General features: G+C 40.5%; 1 protein-coding gene across 1 annotated transcript in view; it reads right to left on the bottom strand.

Annotated features, from left to right (window-relative positions):
* Window positions 1–18,498: 18,498 nt before the first annotated feature.
* The window catches only part of kcnd1 (potassium voltage-gated channel, Shal-related subfamily, member 1), a gene marked incomplete at both ends in the record, with an annotated part of 36,623 nt that continues 29,170 nt past the window's right edge, over window positions 18,499–25,951 (bottom strand). The window contains 3 exons of the mRNA XM_080854388.1: window positions 18,499–18,703; window positions 19,933–20,171; window positions 20,833–20,928. Coding sequence (XP_080710514.1) covers window positions 18,499–18,703; window positions 19,933–20,171; window positions 20,833–20,928 — 540 coding nt within the window. The remainder of the gene's footprint in view (window positions 18,704–19,932; window positions 20,172–20,832; window positions 20,929–25,951) is intronic.

Here is a 25,951-nt window from a genome sequence, read left to right as displayed (position 1 = left end):
TTCTTTGCCATTGACTACCACCTCTCCGTAACATCCATTGGTCAGATTAATGGTCAGACGTTCTAAATGGGCAAAAGCAAAAATGGGTGGACCTGTTAGAGGTGAATTGGGGAAGTGAGCTGGACATGTTTTGAGAGTGCTACAAACACTCTAAAGGAAATATACTTGCATACACTTTTTAAATCATATATTTTCCAATGTTTTCATACATGAAGATTCATAGTTTATCCTACCCGCACAGCTAATGTCCAGCTGCGTTTTGTTAACAGTTGGAGCTTCTTTTTCGCAGTCCCAAATGCTATGGGCTCCATCATCGCAGCTCAAGGTCTTGTTCCACCATTTTTCGAATTTAATGGTGGTAATATTTCTGGAAATTTCTAGCTCCCCGCAGCCCACATTGCTACAGAGAAGCTTCGACTCTCGAGCCCCCCACCCAGATGAGCTGAGGGGAAGGATTGTATTGGTACTGGTTGTAACAAACACGGGCCCTTTACACGCGCTCTTCTCCCCGCGCACCAGCAGCCGTCTCCAATCTGTAAACAGCCCGTGGAGAGGCAAGGGACATCAGATAGTAAGACGTGTTTAGTTGTCATGACACGATGCTTAGGTATGTAATGATGTACTTCTGCTTTCCCTTTATGGCACGGGGGATGTGTATGAGAACATGCCATATTGTGAGACGAGAATAGCTTCCTTTTATAATGTGCATGTACCTAAGTGTGTGTGTGTGTGTGTGTGTGTATGTGTGTGGGTGGTGTGTGTGTGTGTGGGTGGGGGGGGGGGGGATGTTGAAGGCTCTCTCAGGTAGGGAAGGGTCCTTAGGGAACAGATTCTTCTGAATTGATTTATGCTTTTGTGAAATATATAAAAGTTTGATTACAGTGGTTGAGAGATACAACCCAAACTTACCTGAGCATTGGACTCTGTAGATTTGGCAGCTTGGCGCTGTACTGCGCTGTACTTCGCATTTCGCTATGGACACGTTCGTATCACATCTAACAGTCAGCCCCTCGCGAGGTTCGCTAGAAGTAAGTGCGGTCGTTAGTGCTGTTCCACAGCCCATTTCAGCGCAGACTGTTTTTTGAAGGTTCTTATCTAAGGCACCACAAACAGGAAGCCATTTCCCCGACAGATATGCGTCAACTTCACCGGCACACTTGTCCCGATGAGGCCCCCTCAGCCTGGACTTGAGGCTACCTGAAAATGAAATAAAAAGAATAAAATGAACTAAGTGAACGGCTGAATCAAAAAATAAATAAAAAATAAACACATAAATAAATAGATAGAAAACGACGAGATTTTTCACACCGACGGCAACCGTGCGGATGAGTCGGCGTGCGCACCTGAACAGATGATGTGGACCGGCGTCTTCTGGCAAGCTGTTGAGCTGTTGTTCGGTACAAACATGCAGCGGCTCGGGTCAGACACGTTTGCCGGGCAGTGCATGCTGTTGATGGTCACGCGGGGCGTCGGCATGTTCTCTGCGCTTGCTTGAATCTTGATATGACTTCCGCAGCCCAGGCTCTCGCACAGCATACTAGAGTGCGTGTCACCCCACGCGTCCCCACAGACCCCTCCGCAAACTTTGTCACGGCACACCTCCACCCTTCCCCAGCACTCCTTCCCAGCCTTGTCATTGTTTGTTAGCGTGACTGTCACCTTACCTAAAGAAAATAAAGGGAAAAAAGTTCATCTTCTTTACTCACTCTCTCAGTGTGGCAGACCTACAAGTTTATCAAAGGTAAAATAATTCTTGAGGTGAAATAATTCACATGATTCACATGAAGTATTTTTATGTATTACCAGTGCATTTCACTTCAGCTGCCACTGTGGTGTTTGTACTGGCTGGTCCAAGTTTGCATCGACTTTCCAAAGTGTCATTGGAGTTGTTGCAGTTCAGCTGCATCCATTCACTGCCTTTGTGGTTTGTGTGGTTTCTCCATGAGATCTTGTGGCCACACTGCATCCTCTGACAGACATATTCCGCGGCATTGTCATTCCAGGCGTCTTTCATTCCGGAGAGGGCGTAGGTCTTCTCCGCCTGTTCCACAGCTACTGTTCCTGAACAGGATGAATTCCCGTTCACAAAGAAAAGCTGGTGACCTGCAAGAGGAATTTAAAAAATGTTACTCATGCATTCTCAACTGCAGTCAGCAGCTTAGATCCATGGTCTATTTCTGTAGGACAAACAGTAGTAGTAGATGAAACTAAATTTAAGGACATTTCTAAAAATGTTATACTCAATAAACTATGAGAAAAAAACTATGAATGTATTCATCACAATGAGATCCACTTTAACAACAAGGAATGTGGGTTTGCATTGCATTCAACTGAAAATGTAAGTGATGTTTTCAGGACAGACCTTGGCAGATAACCTTTACGAATTCCTGCTGAGGTTGAGAATATGGGGCCTCCTTCAGACACTTATAAATGGGGTCACTGGGCCCACATGATCCATCCACAAACAGTTTAAGTGTTTCCGGTTGACTGTCCCCATTAACAAAAAGATCACGGCTCTCTTTGTGGCTTTTCCCGCACTGTAAATGGGAGCACAAAATATCGGAGTGCACACTCTTCCAACCATCCCTGCTGACTCTCCTCCATACACCTTTGTAGTAGATCTCGGCCCTTCCAGAACAGCTATCCAGACCATCACGGAGGCGCACGGCAATGCTTTCTGTTACATTGCAGGAGTGAAAGGATCAGTCAGTCAATCATCGAGTCAATCAGTCAATCACTCAAATCGAATTATCTATCTATCTATCTAAAGTGAATTAATACATTACGGCATTTAATTAATCTCAGAATCTAGAAAGCATTAACACTTATTTATCCCCCTCAAAAAAGACATGCCAACATGAAGACATTGTGCACTGTTGAAGGGCCTTTGAGGACCCTTTTAATCTCTCCCTGATTTGAATGTTGAAGCCGGTGATGTTAAATCACACATGCCTCTGCCGATCCTCCATAGACATACACACACATGCTGTGTCTTCTCCTAAGATACCCGTGCAGATAGGCAGACTTCAGGGTGTTGAGTGACAGACGGGTAGGTCAGTACCTGAGCATATGATGGCTTTCTTATCACCTCCTGCACAGGCCTCCTTGGCTTCATGGCAGTGCCACAGGGATTCAGCGTCGTCGAGGCAGGACCTGCTCTTCCACTGCATTCGGGACGAAATGCTGTTCTCGTCGCTCGTCTTAAACATGAATTCACCACAGCCCAACTCCCGACACACCAATTGGCCGATCTTCACACTGTTGGGGCACACTGCCGTCTGCCGTTCATTTAAGTAGATGACGCCATAACATTTGCCACCGTTGTTGTTTTTCAGTGATATGCTGACTTGTTCTAAGGGAGTAGAAAATGTAATGCCCATTTCATCGTATGACCAGTATATAAAAGATGCTAAAAAATGAACAATAACAAAGACATAAATCAGACAGTGAGTTGCCTGTTGTGGTCAAATGTACCGGCACAGTATTTTACGTTGTTATGCCATTGTCACACATGTATGAGATGGTGGCACATCCGGGTTAACAGTCTGGCCCCGGCATGTTCCAAGCATTACCGGAAATTTAGTTTGTAGCCTTACAGCCGTTTTTTACACGGCCTGTCACTATTTTAGCTGAAATGCAACTTTTTATTAACATCCGTACGCTGTACTGCTTGTGTGTCAGTCAAACATTGGACATGCCACCTGAGATGGCACAGAGCACAATGGCGTGTGACAACGGCATGTAAATATGTCAGTTAAATGCTGCTGCCCCTACTTTTGGCCTGGTCACAACATCAGAATGATACTGTATGAGTACTAATGTTTTATTTAGATAACATCTTAGTTTACATCTTTGCTTAACTCCACTGCACATGTGCTTTCGGTACCTGAGCAGCTGAGAGAGACATTCAGGGACGATTCATTTCCTTGCAACGCCAGGCCTGTCCCACCACAGTCCACCTGAGCGCATACGTCATTGGGACTCCATTTTTGTGTTTTGTTTTTGATGTCGCGATAGTGCTCGGGGCTCACAGACTTCCAGGTAGAACCGTCTAACACTTCCAGGTCCCCTGAGCAGAGGTTCACTTTTGCGTCTCCTTTTAGACGGAAGTGTAAATGCTCTGTGAAAAGATTGGAAGGAATGAGGAGTGTTACGTCTGGGGTAAGATGGCCTCTAGTCCCTACACAGTGAAATACATAGTGTGTTGGTTCATTGTTGACTTCAACTGTGGATGATTGATGCTGAGGTGAATGTTGTGAGGCGCTTAAGAAGTAGTGATTTTCACCCCATCAGAATGCTATTCAACATTATTTAGCTGACATTAGATAACATTTTGGTTCACGTTCCTAGCCAGTATTTTATCAAGGCACAAAGACAAAATGACATGTTCTGAATCTCTTTTAAAGATGAATGCAGCGCCCTGTAAGGTTGTCCCTGTTATCCAACACAAAGTCTGGCTGTTGTTATACAAGGTTCAAACACTCTTTGCTCAGGAATATGAAAGCTGACTAATTAGTCTGTACTACAAAGGTGATGGAAACTGAATGTGCAAATGGGAAGTGAACGCATAGCTCACCTGAACAGGTGACAAAAACAGGCGTGTCGCATGGCTTAGATGAAGTCCAGTCCACACACTGCCAGACAAAGCTTTCATCCTGCAGGCATTTGTAGGGTCGTATTGTCCCAACTTTTCCTGTGAACTTTTCCTTCTTCCGACTTTCGATGGTTGTTCCGTAGGACAATTCTTTACACACCCGATCTGAGTCCAGTTTTGCATCTAGGTGAGATGAGCAACATGGTTGACTTTGAGAGATATACATTCATTCCACCTACATTTTGTTTCAGTAGAAATCTTCCACTCACACACATGTTTACAGTTACCACAGTCTACCAACTTATAGCATACATTCTTGTATGGCAGGCAAATTTCAAATAGTGTCAAACTCAACATTTTCAAAATTGTGAATGCACTGTAATAACTTAACATTTAATTTTACACATATATATATACCAGTGGCAATAATGTTATCATTTATCTTTATTCATTTAATATTCATTCATGCTTTGAGTCATGGTTTACATTACATTTCTACGTCCAGCAACAGTGGATACTTACCCCATCCATCCGCACACAAATGGTGGTGTTGGTCTTTTGTGGACAGGCGCACAAACCCAGCGTATCCCTCTTGTCCGTTCATTACCAGACTGAGTTTAGGTGTTTCTTAAGGGAAAAGGAGAAAGGGAAATTCAATTCAATTCAATTCAATTCAATTCAATTCAATTCAATTCAATTCAATTCAATTCAATTCAATTCAATTCAATTCAATTCAATTCAATTCAATTCAATTCAATTCAATTCAATTTTATTTGTATAGCGCCATAACAATATAATTGCCTCTAGGCACTGAAATACGTAAAGGATATTTAATGTATGTGTGTGTGTGTGTGTATAATTAACGGCATTCAGAACATAGCAGAACATAATGAATGCAGAGGTGTTTTATCACAACCATGACACATAACAGTGTGTGTGTGTGTGTATGTGTGTGTGTGTGGTTAATGTGTATAATTATGTGGAAATGTTGCAGCACTTATTAGTTATTCAAACAGAATCGATATGAACACAGAGTTCCTGGCAGAGTCATGACAGACCCACGGCGATCCTCTCACCAGAGCATTTGACATAAACATGGTGTTGAGCACTGGACTGGATGACATCCCATCCTGGAAACTTGCAGTCCCAGAGGTTTTCCTCTGTCCCGTCACACTCAATATAATCTGCCCTAACCCGGTCACGTTTTTGCCAGTCGTCCCTGTAACCACTGTCGTTGCTGATGACAGTGCCGCAGCCTACGCTTCTGCACACAACGGCGCTGTTGTTCCTTGTCCATCCGCTGGGTCCAACGGTGCCCCATTTGCCGTCATGGTAGACATCCACTCGGCCATCGCATGGGTTGGACCGACTTGTAAGGATCAGCCTGTCTTCCCCTGTAAGGCACGAGTCAGGCTTTGTTTCATAAAATGCACAGGTGTGACACTATGTGGTGCTATGCCAAACTTGTATATTCAACAAAAAACATTCTGACAATGATGCTGCTGCTCACAATTATAATCACCTTTAACCAAAGGCTTCTGTGAAGGAATAATTACATTATGCATGTGTATATTATGTTTACTGTATATATATAACGTGCATATTGTATGCATGAAAATAGACCTGACCATGGCAGAGACTCAATGCATGGGAGAGTTATTCACCATGAACACTTATAATTATTTGACATATTATCTTATTTTGCTCAGTCTATCACCAGTACATTTGTTGGCCAGTAAAGCTTTACTGGTGCAAATCATCCGAGTGAAAAATATTAGTTAGATTTTTGGTGATATTTATGCATGAAGTGGAAAAAAGATCTGCACCTCTGACAGAATATCAGATAGATACCGGCCGCACGCTGAACCTTTGGGTTCACCTGTGGATGGAGGGAAGGGTGTGTGCAGCACTTTCAGGCAGATGTTACGATAACACCTCAGAGCTCCCCAGCCAAGGAAGCAACTGAAACCACAGGGCTTAGCAACAAAACTGCAGTCAACTTAAAAAAAACCTCAACCCTAACCCGCCGCTTAAATGTTTGCATGCACTGGAAAGATTTTTTTTTCTTCAGTTGGGCCCTTTTTTATATACGTCTACGATATCAGTTTTGTCACGGCATTTATGAATATTACGGCTGAAATATTTACCCAGTCAATTACATAAAGGCCTACTTTTGATGAGTGATGTTTCGAGATTTGTGTATATTCTCTAGTGTCTGTATCGCAAGTTTATGGAAGATGAAATTTGACTGAATTAAAAATGTAGCATTTCATTTGTGAACACAACATGCAATGTTTCCATAGAAACAGCAATTTTTCATGTAATTTAAATGCTTTTTTAAAACTGTATTTATTTATTTTACTTCATGTACTAAGTGTAACCTCTTAGCCTCAATAACATACAGTTCTGCCTGTTTATCAACTTTGATTTGTGCAAAATTATTTCTACTAAACACTAAACTAACTAAACACTAAACATGATTCAATTCAAGCAGACACAAGTCCACTTTGTACTTAAACTGTCACTGATTGTTAATACATATAACTTGCATTAATGAATTACATATTAGCTCTTGTCTACAGTCACATTTTCTATTTCTGGAAATGTAATCAGATTGTTCTCTATACCTGTATCACACAGGAATGAGTTATTTGGTCATGTTTGTCTGGGCCGGGTTAAAAACGTTGTGGCATGTACTGTTGACTAGTCGCTTTTCTGATGAATGCATGGCATGAGTAAATTGAACTAAGGAGCCGACATTAGAAATACGAATGAAACATAAAATAATGCCAAATAAAAAATTCAACAAATAAACATTTAATTTATATGAATCTATTTACAAGTCACTGATGTCAATTAAAGCATATCTTAGGTGAAAAAAAAAAATGCCTCTGTATTTGGGTTGCACTGAAATAAATACTGTAATTTATTTATTCTGTGATAGTTTAGGGTGATAAAGTTCTCAGTTTGATTTTCAAGATAAAAAATATCTCACACCTTTTGTGAAATCAGGTCATTCTATATTTAGTCCTGTGATAAATGCATGGGTCTGACATCATTGTAACATATTAATGAAATATAAGAACTTTACATTAATTACATTAAATAAGTACAATTTGGTTCACCCGTTAAGAGTTCATCATTTAAAATATAATCATCTTGGTTTAATATAAATCATAATCATCAGTGATGGATTTTGTAATTGTTTGTATCGCATATATATACAGTATATATATATATTTATACACACACACACACACACATACTGTATATTTATATGTATATATTTTTTCTACCATACGCAACCATATAACGCTATATAATGAAGACTGTATGTTTATGCTATAAGCTGCAGCGATTTCTTCTTGTTCAACCGACTGATTTTTTTTTACCCGATATGTCATAAAACATGTTCTAAAAAGCCTAACTGAATAAACATTTGATACAATTAATACATTAAACAATGTATACAAAAATCGCATTATGAAAAAGTCCATTGATATTATAGATATAATTCCAAATTGTATGTATTAATCTACTGCCAAGACCTTTACAACTGCAACCAGCACATTTGTATGAGAAACTAAATAAATAAATTCATAAATAACTACGTATGTCCTCGTAAGTTATCATAAGTCAAGTACCATGCTCTGAGATTTTCAAATTGATCGAAGACTCTAAGAAAACAATACCTTACCATGAATGCTGTGTATGTTCAGTACACACAGCAGAAGGACCAACATCATTGCAAGAAGGAGGTCAGACTACGGCTCAAAGCAGAGGTGCATGGGTTTATATTGTCAATGACATCAGCAGATTGAGGCCTCGTTTTCAGAATCCAGCTCAACGTTCATCTCATCCATATTAGGTGTTTCTCTTCTGTAAAAACTTCAACACAACTAAACTTTCACTAACACATTTACCCTCCTGTCATGCTTTTTTGAAGATAGCAATTGATCCAACATGATTGATAATAATGCTGGTATGAGTTTTAAGGCCCGCGGGAAATTCTGCATTCTGTGACTCTTAGCCTTGAAAAGCATCATGCCTTTTTTGTCTTTTTGATGGGTGCTTCATGAATTTACAGGATTTAGTCCCTGTTACCCTGACAGATTAGGCGAGGCAAAGGAATCACTGTTTGGAACCTGTGCGTGTGTATTGTGCTGTGTGGAAGGCTTTTTGAATGTCAGTACAAGCATGAGAAAGAGTTTCATTGCATTTAAATGTGTGTCCACTGCAGGTGGTGGTTACTATGGTAGTTATTGACTCTGATTGATAGAAATAGGTTAACCTAAGGTAGAGGATGTACTGACATTTTAAATCCATAAATGGGCAAAACCCTTAATTGGAAGTTTTTGTGGCTTAGTCCAAATAAGAAACAAAATATATATTATCTGACATGGAAAAATTAAATGTTGGTAAAATAGGTTAGGGTTAGAGTGCTATTTTCACATAAATATGTAATTTCTTCTGATTCAGACTTCTGGGGTTTGCACAGCCAACCTTGTCATTTGATTCTTTGATTTGATGCTTATATTTTTTTTGTTGCTTTGTACATTGTTATTTCCCGTCTCTTTGTATCTTTTATCCATCCTTATTAAGGTATTGATTTGTTCATTGCACCAAGTGTAAATGAGGGAGTGTATGGTATGTGTGACGGACGGACGGACGGGGGGGGGGCGGCAACAGAGTCAACATTTTGTTATAGTCTGTGACAGTGGTCCTTAGTGGGCCAGGTTGACCCCTCCCTACCCTGCTTGGCCTCCCCTTGTTCATGAGGTATTTGTGTTGTGATGTAACCATATCCAGTAGGGCCTATAGTGCTGTGCCCGTAGCTGGCGGACAAAGCATAATGTTGTCCCAATTTGAAAAGAACCTGGCAAACATGATGGAACACTTGGCCCTCCCTGTAACGCTGTTTTGTATTGGACGCGGCCACCAGGAGATGGCTATCTTTATTGACTGGAACAGATATCGGGCTAAGCTCTGATTGCTTTTGATTACTTTTTGTACTTTATTACTTTCTGGCACCACCTCTGCTGATTCTGCTGCATTATGTTTTGTGAATGTGCCAATGATGCCTGCCGATAAACAACCTCTCTCCACAGAGCAGGGACTGGACTTGCACTGAACAGCAGGGAGTCTAAAGTCCTAGGACAGCAGCAGTCCCTACATGGTCCAACCCAAACAGTGTGTTCAGAAATATACTCAAAAAAGTTCATGTGTACTCAGAAGGCAATGGGTCCATTCAGTACAGCCAATTCAAATGGTGCATAGATTAAACATAACTGGTTTAAGTTGTTAACTGGAGAGAATGTGATGTTCTTGGAGAATATTTTAGTTCTGTCACATAGTTACGCTGATAAAAGAGAGTGTAGCGTCAGTGGTGTGAGGCGGAAGTCTGACGTGAAATGAAATACTGGTGCAAAGCGGAGCAGTCGTGAGAAAGGAGGGGAAAAACTCACTAATGTTCAGATTAAACCCCTTCTCAAAATTTCATCTGAATCCAGCATTGCTAAATAGATATGCTTACATCATGGTTCTAAAATCAGAGAGCCTTGAAAACATGTAGCCAAGTCCTCCAACGTTTTCTTTTTGAGGGCCAACACAGCTCCAAGTGAAACCATCCTCTGACTGTGTTACTGTAACTGATGTTATTATATAACATATATATATATACGTACTGTATATACATACATACAGACATATTTACAGTACTAGTCAAAAGTTTGGACACACCTTTCATTTTTTGTAGAAGTTTGTTCTTTACTTTTATTATTTTCTAAATTGTAGATTAATACTGAAGACATTTAAACTACGACATAACACATGTGGAATGATGTACTAAACAAAAAAAAGTGTTATCTACCATGTAGAAAATAATAAAAGTAAAGAAAAAACTTCTCAAGAAATTAGAAGGTGTGTCCAAACTTTTGAGTGGTACTGTATATATACGCACATATATATATATATATATATATATATATATATATATATACATTAACCACTGATGTATATACATATATATATATCACTGATGTGATGTTATATGAACAAGATCATGCTTGAATTGTAGTTCAGTGTTACAAATTTTTCATTAACACAAAATCAAATCTGTCTAACACCTGTATTGAGACATGAAACATCATCCACTTTTGACATGAAGTGTAGAAGTAGAGCCATTTAAAATGAAGAATATAATAACTGGACGTACCGCATAGTGGTGCGTAATTTGACAGCCACAAGTGAGAGAGTGAGCATGGATGGGTTATGATATCAAGGGGCCCCGGGGTATGATAACCTCCCGGGTGCCTGCAGCTCACACACCAAGAAACAACTCACAGCCCAACCACTCTGTGCTAACGTGACACATTTCATACCTGTAGATTGCTTACGGGAGTTACACCACATCAGCACATGATGCAATAAGCTTTACTAATGTATGTGAATTGGAAACAAATAGCACAATAATAAACAAAAATAATAAGCAAAATAAAAACATAGAATTCTTAGCAGTGCTCCTGTCACTGACACACATATGCTAGACATTCAAGGTCTTAAAGGACCTCACATATGGTGTAAAACATACATTACATGAAATAGTCATGCATGTATATAATGTAGGATTATTAGTTGAAGGCAAGAATATGTTGCAGGAGTCCAAGTAGGGTGCGTGAACTGCTCCAAGTAACGCAAGGATGAATGAGGATGACGGCGTCAACAGATAAAAGAGGACCAGTTGAACTCTACTCATTAAACTCTGACAAACTCTGTATGGCACTATTATAGTATATGCTATTATTACCTAATGGCACTTTACATTCATGTCCATTTAAAAATATGAAAACTTTTAATTAAAAATATATATAATTAAAAAATATATGAATAGATAATTAAAATACATCTTTGTTGTATCCCATGTATACTTTTTGTAAACAGACTATAGACTACAGAAATATGTTCGTATCAAGAATACCACTGGTCTCCAAAAGCTTTTAATGTTTTTTTTCTACAAACAGGGAGGCATTTGAGACCTCCTCTGCATATTTGGTATATTTCGTTGCTGTTTGTGTGGTTGCTTGCTTGCTTGCGTCATGGGCAGTGTTTCATAAACCTTGCAGCTAGATGTCACTGCTGTAAAGCCTGGCTCCCCCATCGTCAAAGGTGATATTTTTAGTGGTGGTGGTGGTGTTGAGAACTGCTTCCTGAGGGGCCTCAGTAGGCTGTGGTTTCTGCGGTCTCCCCCGTCAGTAGCGTGTTTTGCAACTGCACACTTCTCAGAAGTATGCAGGGGCTGCTTTCTAGATAGTCTGTGCAGGAGGATGTAGGCCATCTTTGTCCATAAATGAAGCTATTCCGCCGCTCTGATGAGCCAAAGGCTCTTTATCTCATCTGATAATTAAGAGCGTTACTCATAGCATGGTTTAGTCAGCAGAGTTTCTTAGAGCGGCAGGAAAAAAAACTTTTGGGGGACTTTACTCCCACAATATGCAATGAGCAATTGATCTGGAGGATGGCAGATGAACACATTTTCAATTCAATTCAATTCAATTCAATTTCTTTATTTCGCCATGTACACAGGTACTAGGAATTTTGAATGGTATTCTCCATGCAGGCTGGAACATTACAAATAGAACATAACAGTGTTGTGTATGCAATTTGTTTTGCGTGCTGTCTCAGAGGTGTGAACCAACCGTGGCGTGGTGTGAGGGTTTTACAGTTGTGTACAACAACAAAAAACTAGTAATTTGGTTTAAAATAAAAAAAAAGATTATATAGCTCTGATCTGACCCACGAGCAGCTGCTCTCTGTGGGCATACTGGTCTTCATTTAGTCTCTGGTAACTCTCAGTCTCCTTCTGCCCAGTGTAATCAAGGCATGACAGCTCTACCTCATCACTGGATAAAAACTCACACAGTATCAATGTGTGTGAGAGAGAGAGAGAGAGAGAGAGAGAGAGAGAGAAGGAAAGAGAGCGAGAGAGAGAGATAGAGAGAGAGAGAGAGAGAAGGAAAGAGAGAGAGAGAGAGAGAGAGAGAGAGAGAGAGAGAGAGAGAGAGAGAGAAAGAGAGTTTTCATGCATGCACATTTCAGGCAATTTTTTTGGCGATCATGTAATGCATTCACAAATTCACAGACTTGACCCTTGTTCATTTCTGCTCATCCCCGTTCATGCATCTCTCAGCAGTACTATATACACAGGGCCCTGCTGTGTCTCTAGGAATAGCCTGCAATGGAAAATGTTAGTGCAGTCCCACTCTCAGGGGTGCTGTAAGAGCATAAGGAGTTTGGGTAAACATGTTTAATGGGAGGGACTTTGGTGGGGTGAGGGGGATCCTTAGGGCCCAGAGATGGACAGGTGTCATAGAACAAGTCACATGAAATTGCTATGGTAAAACCTTATTTGTGGTTGCACAGGTTTTTATTTGTCAAAAAAATCTTAGACAAGCCTTTCGATGTATTTTACAATTCTATGGAGTTGTTCTCACACCTAAATAGCACAGTGAAGAAAGGAACTGGCCTTAGGCAATCCAGGACATGCCTCTGGCGGTGCTTGAGTTCAGTGCTATTGAGAGTTTCCAAGGAACGCACTGATGTGTAACCACAATGCAACGTGCTCCCCCTGGTGGCTAGGATTTAGCATTCAGAACATGTTGGGTAATACTGTTATGATGTATGATGTGGTTCATCATGAGTGACGGCATCGTTTTAAAAAGGAATGATTGGAGGATGTCAAAATCATTTGAAATGAATTAATTCATTTCAAAAGGTTATCTCCAGGATCAGAAGGATCTTTAAAGAAGCTTACTAATCAGGGATTAATAAACAAATTATTTTGTTAACAGAACTCTGATATACTATCAAAACATGACATCTTGCATTTATTGACTTCATGACCTCAAGTCAAAATAGAATATAACAATATCATTAGGAAAACACAGACGAATCAGTTATTTTTGTAACTTTTATTTGCTATTAGGCTAAATGTCCTGGGCACACTGACACACACGCACACGCACACGCACACGCACACTCAGACTCAGACTCAGACTCAGACTCAGACTCAGACTCAGACTCAGACTCACACACACACACACACACACACACACACACACACACACACACAAGAAACTGTGCAATGATGTTTACAAACACATTGATAACAGGATAACATTGGGCAGGTTTAAAGGTTAACCTAGGAAATACACTTTAGCATGGATCATGTGACTTAAACTGATTCAAGACTTGGTGAAGGTGAAGAAATGTAGAGAGCAGAGGAAAGGTCGGATATTTTGATACTCATATTGTGGTATAAGTAAAATAATAGTCCTCCTTGTAGATGTAATGTAAAGTGTGTTGCCAAAAGTGCATTTTGGTTGTTTTAAAGCAAATAATCCCTGGATGAATCTAAAGAGCTCCTCTATGTGAACAAAACAGAAAAATAATCTTTAGAAGAGTTTCTGGAGTTAAACAAACCTTTGTTTTTATGAGGAAATTCAGCTTCTTCCTCACAGGTAGACTGGGAAGGACTGTTTAGAGAAGGGAGCAAAGATGGTATTTTAGCATAGCATATATATATGTCACACGGCAGCATTTTAGAGATTATGACACAATTCAAAAGGATTTTTTGGCTCTCTGAGGCATTTCTGGCATGGCATGTTCTAGCGAGGATTAAGAAGACAGGGCTTGGCTAAGTGTTCTCTCCACTCTGGTGTGGTGTGTCTTCATCCTCGCTTCTGAGTGCTTGGTGTAAAATAAGCAAGTGATCAAAACAAGCAAAGAGACAGACAAACAAATCACCTGAGTAAGCAGGTGAGAGAACGATTAAGAATACTTTAAGTCAACTTCTTTTTTTAATTGGCTAGGATGTTTTTTCTTTTTTTTCTCTGTCTCACATCCAATGGAAAATGAATCTCAAAACAACTTAATCTGTCATTGTGTTTGGATTAAATGAGAAGTTGTGGAAGTTTGTTTTTTGGGTTACACTGCAGTATGTGACTGATGTATGAGAAGACGAAGGAGAGTGAGTGATGAAGCTTTGAATTAAGAATGTGCATGTCAGATTTATTAATTGAGCGTTGCTGCTGTGTGATAGCACAAGCTGATGAATCAGGCCATGGTGGCTTATTGCAAGAGATTTGCTGCAGTAGTGATTGTATGTGCATAATTAAAACATGTCAAACAAATAAGACATAGAAATGCAATTAAAGTAAATAATAAAGAAAAGGATGAGAGAAAAAAAACAACTAACAAATAGAGCTAAAAGTGAACTTGACAACCATATGGGTGGCCTCCGACTGTCTAAAAGCACAAATAAAGTAAAATAAAAGACCTAAGCTCAGACTGGACTAAATGCAGCTCAAATAAAGTATCACCTAGTTAAAACTGGGAAAGCCAGGGAGAAAGCCAAAAATGAGTTTTCAATCTGGTTTTAGAACTGTCCAAGCAGCCAGCAGATCTCACATACACAGTATAATGGAAGACTATTCCATAAATTGGGACCAGTAACATTTAAAGCTCAGCACCCTTTGATTTAAAATTAGATCTAGGTAAAACCAACAAATGCTCATCTGATGAATACTTAAAGCCCTTGCCAGACCATAGGAGGTCAGTAGACTTGAAATGTATGCTGGTGCAAGACTATTCACAGCCTTAAAAACAAACAGTAAAATGTTACTGTATATTCAGAACCTTACAGGGATCCAATGTAGAGCAGCTTAAGTGGGTGGGATGTGCTCAAACTTGGTCCTAGTCTTGCTGCCCCATTTTGGACTACTTGTAGCTTGGAGGGTGATGCCTAGTTAATACATGAGTAGAGTACATTACAATAGTTCAGTTTTTAAGATATAAAAGCATTGACCACCCTCTCACAGTTGTGGAAAGGAAGTTAGATACTTTAGAAAGTATTCTTAGTTGATAAAACTAACCATTTGCTTATCAAAATTTAAGTCAGAGCCAAAAACACCACAAGGCTCTTTACAACAGGCTTTTTGTATGGTGTAAGTGGACCAAGTACACTGCTAGTGGCAACACTAGTCTGTGGGGAACCAAATATCTGCAATTATTTAATATCCTCAAGGCAGTCAAAAAGGAACTGAAGATCATCATGACCAGGACTGAGATAAATCAGAGCTTCAAGATATCCAATGCTTTCTAAGTATTTGACCAAGGGGAAACAGATATTGTGAGAACAGAAGGGGACCTAGAATCAAACCTTGTGGGACTCCAGACGAGAGGAGTGCAGTATTTGATGTAAGGTCCTATTAGATAAATAGGGGACAAACCAATGCAGAGCCATAGTGCTCCAGCCGTTTAAGTAACACTCTATGGTCCACTGTATCAAACGCACTAAAGAACTTAAACTGAACAGCTATGAGCAGAAGATCATTTGAGAACTGAAAAAGGGCAGACTGGGTGCTGTGCATTGTGCAGAGCCATGGTTGGTCCCAGGGTGGTCTAAGATGTATTCTCAGTCAAATACATTTGTAATTGATTAAAAACCACCTTCTCAAGTGATTTGGATAATAATGGGAACTTACGGATTGGTTTAAAATGCGAAGGAGAATCTTGATCTTGATTTTCAACAACTGCACCACTGCATGCTTAAGGACAAATGCACAACTCCAGAGACCAGTGATTTGTGTCTAATGTCAAGCACACTAGGCTACTACCCACAACATGAAACACCTCCTTTATAGGCCAGAATTGAAGTTGTGGGTTTCATATAGGACACCGAGTCAGTAGGGCAGGAAAGTGACACCACATTAAAATGATCTAGTCTATAGGAGGCATGACAAACATTGCGACAGTCGGTCGCTGATGTAGATACTGCTGATCTGATATCATGACTGAATGTTGGTCCAACAGCTATGTTTATATCTCTTGTAGTTTCATGTTCTCTGCCAAAAAGAAAGGAAAGCCAACACCGGTCTCTGAATTCTGCGCACTTTATTTGTGGAATAGAACATACACCTCTGTGCTTTTCATATCTAACTCTTCTCATTCATCCTCCTACACAGGAACTAATTCAACAACGCTCTTCTGTCAACAGTGCAGGTGTCTGTCCCAGCGCCGATTCGCAGTAGCCTACCCACTCATCACTGGATGATTGAACATAAAAATAACTTTGGAACAATTGCTGTAAACAGAGTAACAAATACATTTGTCATCACAGTCAAGTGCAAGTACTTTTTCAGTTTTAAAAATTAAATATAATATGCATTTTTTTTTTTTTTTAGTAAAATAATTACACTATTTATTGCCAGCATCTGTTACTGTCTGTGAATATACTGAAAATATGCAATGGAAAATTGGTGATGATATATGAAGTTAGAATGGTTCATGGCATTACACACATTAGCATGTTTGGTGCATGAACCACATCAAATACCAAATGTTAAAATATAATAGGGAAAAGCGCATGAACAACTGAACAAAGCTCAACCTGTTTAAACCCAAACAAACTGATCAGCCCAACTGAACTCTGACAGTAAGAAAATGAATGTCTGAACCGAAAGCTCAAAGTTTGACCCCTTCTACACTACAGACCTTCCCTCCACATTCTATTCACAATGTCTTCAGATTTCTCTGAAAGGACTGTTTCACAGTTCACAAGCCCTGCTGAACACACCTACCATACCTACAACGGTATCCATGCATATTTGTGATCCGTTTACACAAGTCCTCCCCAACCTACCACACACACATACGGACTGCACAACCATACTCATCCAGCCCAAAATAGTTTTTTTTGCAAAGAACATGCCTGAATCTTTTTTTTTTTAATTATTATTTTAAATTTCATATATTTTTTTAATGAAAGTTTTATTTGTACACTTCTGGTGCAGCACATTTTTTTTTAATCATTATTAGTCTATAAATGTTGAATTCACTAATAATCAACATAAAAAAGAGAAGATTAACACAAACGAAATGAAGTAGGTTCCATGCAAAAATAGGTGAGAACAGCCTCTCCCGGCTCGAACCTGGCCATCTACTGTACAACAACATGCACTGTTGGTATTAGGCTAGTCAGATCACTGACATTTTTTGGTAAGATTCGAAGATGCATGTGATTCTGAGAGGTATGGTACAAAATATGTTACATTTATTTATATATACCACTAGCTGATACTCCCCTTTACTCTCATGGTCTGTGACAACAAATCTATTGCACAATAAGGTATTCATGTTACTCTCTTTAAAGACATATTGATATAGTAATATAGCTTTGCATTTATGCTTAGAATCTGTATAATCTCTCCCTGCAAATGAACACACATTAAATGTATATGTACTTTTCCTGGTTGTCTAATGTTGCATATCTTAAATGTGTCGCGATGAACTTCTTTTTGTGAAATGTACTTTTTTTTTGTGTTGCTGACCATACTGTACTTGCCGTCTAGTTTATGTCTCATTTTGAGTCCAAAGGCTTGTGAAGGTTCTGTTACCGTTTTTTTTTTTTTTACAACTCCTTCGTCCATTCTCCAAGAAAAGAAAACTACTCGATCACCTCTCACCGCGGCTGGAGCCTCAATGGCCACAATGCAACTCCAGCTGCTCCATATGCACTCGTCTTCTCTCAGGACTTTAAAACTCAAAACTGGTCCATCTACCCCTACACTTATCCCCCCACTTACAACAACAACAACAACAACAACAATAACAATAACCCTCAGTACAAACTCGGCTTTCGAACTGGAATGAGGCCAGGTGTTTTGAAAAGGTATGTCTTCTTTTATTTCTGTAAAAGCTCTTCAAAAGTTCTCTGTCACATCATGTCTTAGAAAGAGCTCTCTTTCACTCTTTCTTTCTCACTGTCTTTCTCTCTTTCTCTGTCTCTCTCTTCCTTCTGTTGTTCAGTAGGAAGGAGAGCCTGTGTGCTTAAGGGGGGGGGGGGGGGGTTATAAGGAGGAGATTTTGACGTTATCAGGGTTGTAGGTGGTTGAGCGGGAGTTGCGAAGGATGCCGGGAAATGCAGGTGACGGATGGAGGCTCTCGTCAGGGGTGTTGGCCGGGGGAGTAGGGATACTGATGATTGCCGCCGAGAAATCTCTGTCGTCACAGTTCAACTTCAGGTCTTCTGTCCGGGCATTGAGACTGGAGCGACTGCTCAAAAGAATGGCAGAAAGACAGAAAGAGAGAGAGAAAGACCGACAGACAGAGAAAGTGGAGGATGAGAGACAGAGGGGTGCTTTGTGACTGCAGTCCAAAACAAGGAAACAAAAACCACATTACGCTAATATTATTACTTGATAAATTGTATCGATTTCCCTTTATACGACACATTGCAGTCTGCGACTAACATAGCAACGGGCCATAAATCTGACCTCATCACGAATGCAAATCCAAATCCAAATTCAGGGTTGAAATAACTAGTACTACGACTGACTACACTGTCATCACACTTGACTAAAATTCTGCTGTACTAGGTCTGCAAGTGCTTTGACTGTAGGTATCTTAAGACAGTACTGCAGGATGATAGTGTTGCATTGCTGATGTTCTCTACCAGGAGTTGCACATAGGGTTACATTCCTGCCCTCATGTTACTTTCAAATTTACTAACATCTTTTTATCCTTGGGGTCAATTTGACCCCAGCAATTTAAACCTCCAGAAATGTTTTATAATTAAAATGTTTACCCAAGTGTATGTGTGAGGTACTTTACGTTCGTTTGTTGACTACCTAAATAGCCCTTTAAATAAACCAATTCCAACCACCCAACCCCCTTATACATCCAGAATACCTGTAACGCAACTATGGAGAAATATGCAGATCACCATAAATACTCACTGATTGACCTAAAATTGGAAAGAGGTATCTTTTTGGGTGTTTTCATGGCTTTATATTAAGTACATATTCTTGTTATCTATAACATTTGGAATGAAAAACGATTTCTTTTATAAAGAATAGTAACAATGTTTGTAAAATGTCGAAATTTCGTATGTATTCTATAAAATTAAAACAGCCTAGGGTCAAATTGACCCCAAGGAACACCGATGCATACAGCATGGGTACAGGACATTAAAAACGTATCATGGTAATTTTGTGTTTATCTAGTTGTCCCCATTAAATAAGTAAAAGTCATTTAATATGAATAAAAAAATGATTCCCACTGATCAACTAACTGCAGTGGGCTCTTATTTAGTGTAAGTAGAGAACTCATGAATAATTGCATGGAAACTACAAAGAGAAAGTCAACTTTGAACTATTATAATGAAGTGAATTAAAATGAATAAAAATACTACATTAAAATGGTTACATATCCATTATGGCGGATTAATAGTGGGACCGATATGTTTCTCACTAGTGTGAATTCAGTGTGCGGTCACGCCGTACCTCTGAGGTACCACAGTGGTCTTCTGCACGTGGAGGGTGTCCAGTTCCTGCATGCTGCCACGACTGACCGACACGGTAGAGTTGGCCAGCCGGATGGGCCTGCGTTTGGCCCGCCGCGGGCAGCAGGTGGTGGAGCTTCCGTGGTGGCTGGACAGGGAGGTACTGCGGCTGGTCCGGTAGCCCATGGACTCAGTCATGCACACCTCGCTGTAGGTGAGCTCGTCTGTGAACTCGTGATTCTGGAAAAAGATAGAAATCCCACTGTATCTTAGATGCCTATGTCATTAAAAATTAAATGCAAGTATAACAACAAAATCGTACGTTAGCAGATGTGTTTCATTTTCAGACCAATTAACAATAAACAAAGGGAGTGATGAGAGGGACATAACATCTCCATCTCAGCAGGTAACTCTACAGTGATGACAACAATCCAAGCACACAACCACGAGGGGGTGGCGATTACATGATGGTCAGAAATGTGAACTTTTATCTGTGCTGTTCATGTACTCTGAATCAGAACCTGTAGCAAAAGACAAGACAACCTTTAGCGAAAGACAACCTTGGAGTTGCTGTACTATGCCATCCCAAAGTTCCCAAATTAGCATCTAGCATTGAGCATCTAAGACGGAAGACTTACAGGTTAAGACAGGGATTTGCTGTGTTCGGATATTCAGATGCAGACTGTACCCTACCACTGTATCCCGCCTGCCTTTGCTCAGTGTCTGCCAGATGCAACGCTAAGACATTAATCTGTGTTACCTTCAGGCAGTAATGCAGCCAGCCTCACGCTGTATTTTATGAGAAGGGATTATTCAAAGAAAAATCCTAAAAGTGGCACAATGGTTGATTGCTGACCTTTTGAAAGTGACACACGGGCGTGATGGCAACGGTAAAACTCACCGTGGTTTTCTCCAGGCAGTGCAAGAGGTGGTTATGTTGGTGCTCAAAGGCAGACCTGTTCTTCACACACAAAGCAGTGCTGCCACTGTCGTGATCCTGCAAAAACAAGAGGAAAAGGCTCAGACCCAGGGCAAAGCTCACTAGCATGTGACACAGATCCTTTCCAGACATTATTCAGAGGCACAGCTTGATGTCTTTATAGTGGAGTTTGTGCTTTTGGTAAATCCATTAAGCAAGTTCAGAATTATGCTAAACAGCACTGCTTGGAGCATCTACATTTCAGCATTTCACTAAATAGCTGCATAAATTGCAACAGTTAGGGGTATCTGTGTGGCTTTTAAGTCTTTGAGGAACAGTAAAAAGCTATTCGAATTGTTGACATAATCTGCTTGATGTGCACAAAAACCTTATGCAGTTTCCCCTCTCATAGGGACCAGATAGAACGTGAAGAGGCTATTATCCTGTATCACTCCCAAGACCTTTTAGGGTCCGAGTGGACAGCACAGGGTGGCCGACCCATTGCATTGTTTCCTCAGACATCCAGCGGACCTCTTAACCCCTCCGGTAAAAGGAGCTTTAACCAGATCACTCAGTCCTAGGGTGTCATGACCGACATTGGCAAAAAACTGATTGCAGGAGGTTCGCCGATACCATCTCGGAGCGAACCGATGTTTTTTCAGGTAAAGGTGGTTTATCAGACGCATTGGCATAGACAGGGTACATCCTCTCAAAGTCACTTAAATTCCAACGATCTTATCTTTCAGACAGAGAACAGCTATTTTGAAAAAGGCTAAACAGGATAAAAAAAAAAGCTGGCTTGTGGGAAAATTCAAGATCAGCCATAAAAGGACATTTGTCTGATCACACGCAGATACTGTTGATAAGATCATCAATGATTGTCTTAGGCTTGAAATTCAAAGTCATTCTCTATGTCAATGCATAGGTATGATTCCCTACTTCTGAAAGTTTTTCCGTTACCACCAAACAATACGGGAGCCTTGTTACCACTGATTTAACATCTATTCACAAGCAGACACACACAAACAAAAAAACATTGCCAATCCTCCTCCACTGTGTCAACAAAAGACATAAAACGTGCGTACGTCATGGGACTCCATTGCATATTACACACAGCATACACACGTGGGAGGTTTCAATATCTACAACAACATGATTTAACAGTGCAATCAAATCCATGTGGAGAATTGCTGGGATTTGAATTGGCACAAGTTGTACCAGACGACAGCACTTGATATAGGAGAGGGAGAGATTACTTGTCTTGCAGTAGATCCTTCGGGTCTTTACCCATCAATCACAGAGGAGCTCCATTGTTCAGGCCTGCTGATACAGCTGTCACATTAACGACACAATGTTCTCTGCGGAGGCAGGAGACCCAAGTCCCCTGGATCAAGGGGCTCGTGATGATTAACACCAAATGCATGTTCAATGAGATTGGGACATGATTGGGTCCCATCTCTGGGTTTTATTGTGAGGAGAAGAGGAAGTACAAACAAAAGTCATGCAGTTTACGCACACCAGCCATGTCCAGCTTTTCTGATTGTATAGACTTGATTGGAGAACAGAGGATAACAGACTGACTTTAGAAAATCTAATAATCTCTACACCTACTGTCTCTGATGTAATAATCAGATATAACCATAACTTGCATAAAGTAATGTGACTCATGTTTTATGCACTGCTATTGAAGAGGAAGATTAAGACCACTTATGGAAAAATGCTACAAAAGATAGAGCTCTACTAGGTGACAGGATTTTTTTTATCATATGACGAATTTGACACAGAAATGTTTGTGAAATCATTATGATCTGACTACATAACTTTATATAGGACTACATAATGGCCATCTTAAACAATATGTGTGCAGGTAGATATTGCCTATAATAGTACTATTTGTTACTAGCCTATGCAGATCTCACCCTGGCTTGACTGCCACACACCCTCCTCCAGCCACTGATCATTTGCACTACACCTCATTCCTCCCCCCCTATACCTGGCTTGACTGCCACACACCCTCCTCCAGCCACTGAACATTTGCACCTTAATGTCTTTTTAAAACTGTATCCACTTCACTGTATTACCTGTATTGATTGTACTTTACTACCTCATTCTCTTGACTTCACTTGTTACCATCAGTTTACTTTCACCTGCACTTTATATACTTATCATACCTCACTCTTAGCTCAATTGCTGCTATTCAATTTCTGTTTATATTACAATTCTGTGTCATATTCTAACTCTTACTGTACATATCATATTTATTCACTTAGTCCACCCTACATTTGCACATACTCTGCACTTTTATTGCTATTTGCACTTACTGGTTAGATGCTAAACTGCATTTCGTTATCTCAGTACTTGTACTCTGTATAATGACAATAAAGTTGAATCTAATCTAATCTAATCTAATCTAATGCAGATCTCACAAAGGTTAACATTTGACTGTATGAGACCTCAACTCACTGGTACTCCCCAGTTAAGACCCACTCTACCAAAACCTTCACAAACCCGCACTTGCATGTCTATGCATGTCCCGTTCCTATGTGTCACTGTAGGTCAAGGGGTCATAATGGCATGATCTGGATATTAACCTCGCCAGATTGTTGATTCCCCGTGGCCTTGTGGACACGCAGAGTAAATTACATTACTTCCATCCCGTGAAGGGCCCTCAGCGCTACATCCGTACAAGGCAAGTGACATACAACACGCTGCACAGAAACGGTCAGCTGAAGCACTCGTCATGGAAGTTTAAAAAAAAAAAAAAAGGAAGAAAAAAGGGAGATAGTAACCAGATGTAAAGCATTGCATCCTCACACGCCCGACATATTCGGCACAGTCGTCTGTACCCATGCACACAAAATAGAGAAGGGGACAAACGCACAACACAGTGACCTACAACATAGCATCTACCCAGCTGAGAACAGCAACAGTGCAGGCATCACAGCAAGGGTACACCTGGGAAATGTATTTCAAGAGGGAAAAAAAACTGTAAATCAGAGAACGCAAGGGGGAAAAAACAAGTGAGGCACCAGGAAGACATAAAGCTGGGACAGACCTGAGAGGAGAACAAGAAAAAGAGGAGGAGAGGAGCGAGGGAGAAAAAGCCTCCAGGTTTATAAATAGCACTGCTGCCCTGTTAGTAATGGGTTTATAGATCCGCACAAAAAAAAATAGCCCCCCCCCCCCCACACACACACACACTCTGAGATTGTAAATATTGGATTAAACTGGGCTTTCAGCTGCTGAGAAGAAACAGAATAAGGATTCCTCAGAACTTAACTTTGTGTATTAGCAAATATGAGAACTCTCTCTTTCACTGTCTCTCTCTCTCTCTCTCTCTCTCTCTCTCTCTCTCTCTCAGCCTTTGTATTTGATGCAGGGGGTGTGAGATCAGCCCCTTCTCTCCTGTGCTGAAGGGATGAGGCATTGTTAATATGCCTGTGAGAATGTGGGTATGCCTTAATCCATCTGGTAAGGGGTGCAGTTATTGTACCTAATAACAAAAATAGCCCAAAGCCAGGACTGAAGCCTGAAAGGCAAGCGTGAATCTGTCAGACGGAAGGAACTCAATCTGAAAAATATTCAACAGTAAAGCTAATGTTATAAACAAAAGATAATGACGCGAAGAATTAAATGGAGGGATCTCTTTATTTTCATGTAAAACAGAAGGTTTCAAATATGAGTTGAAATATGAGTTGTTCAGAGAGGATGTTTTTTCACCTGAAATAGAAAATCATTCTGGATCAAACTGGAATTAAAGCGGAACAACTTGTACAAGAACCAGACTTTATGCCACGACAAACGATAGAAGTCTGCTCTATCATAAAGAGTTGAACAGAATCAGGCTAAAAAGCCTCTCTACTTCAGTAGGATCTCTTAACAAAAACAAAACTCTAGCCATATGTCTCCTCTCATGTGGAAAGTGACTGAGCACCCAAATGAGAGACGTAACGACATCATCTAAAACTTATCGAAAAGCAACAGGCAACAGCAGCTCGGCATTAGGAGGCGAAACCAGCGGTTGGGTGCCTCTTTATATGCCATGCTCCCCTGTCGCTAACATCATTAGCCCCCCAGTGCCATAATTGCCCGTCAGCCTCCCACCTGTCCTCCTCGACTGCATGCCGTCTGATCTGAGGCGCTGGGATCCTGACCCTGGCATCAGCCTCCCAATTACACACTTCGTCTCCGCACAGCAGCGACACGACGCCGCCAAATGTCACGGCCAGAGGACGTTGTTTAGCCTCCCCTGGTCGATAACTTAGCAGCGATCTGAGGATAGCGTAAATGCTTCTCCTTGGACCACCGTATCCTTTAGTGTTGTGTAAGGGAATGGACTGTCTTCTGTTGCTTCTGGCTGGGCTACATACGTTTTATTCTGAACACTTGGTGCTCAGTCAGAGTGGTCTAATTGGGCAGGCTCTGGTAATGAATTATTGATGACCAGCAATATGACATTTGGCTATTTTAAGTTCCTTTCAGATGGCCACACTGTCAGAGAATATCCCAACGGAAAGGGTAATCTCAATCCCTCAATAAACTGATAACGGTCACAATGTCAACTATAAAAATGCAATAAAAAGCCTTCAAGACGGTGGCAAACCACACTTATTAATGTAAAAAAAAAAAAAAAGATAACAGTATCTCCCAAGGAACCTGGCGAAAAGGAGAGGATACTGTCAGTTTTGAAAGGCACATGGAGGCACAAAGAGGCAAGAAACATGACCGTGTGCTTCCCTCCCATGTATAGTAAATACTGTAGTCATTACTCTCCACACACTACAGCTGGGAGCTTAATGATACCATCTTATCAACCTGGGACTTCTGGGAAATGTACCAATGCCTAAAGGACCCCAGATTCTATTCTTTCCTCACAGCATAACAAAATGAAGTTTTTGAGCTCGGAGTTTCAGACCTCCAAATCCCATCCACCTGACACCTGGGAGAATAATTCTGCCAGAATATACCACTCCTTTACCTCTCCAGAGTCTCATCTCACCTTCAAGGATCAGTTTTATGCCTGTGCGTTTCAGCTTAGATGCATTTAACAGCAGTTAATTCAAGCGCATAAAAGAGCAGAACTGATTGACCTGTGTATGCT

The sequence above is a fragment of the Sprattus sprattus genome, assembly GCF_963457725.1.
Source record: "Sprattus sprattus genome assembly, chromosome: 16".
In the NCBI taxonomy this organism is placed as follows: Eukaryota; Metazoa; Chordata; class Actinopteri; order Clupeiformes; family Clupeidae; genus Sprattus; species Sprattus sprattus.
Note: the sequence above shows the minus strand (reverse complement) of the source record. Positions and strands in the feature narration are given on the sequence as shown.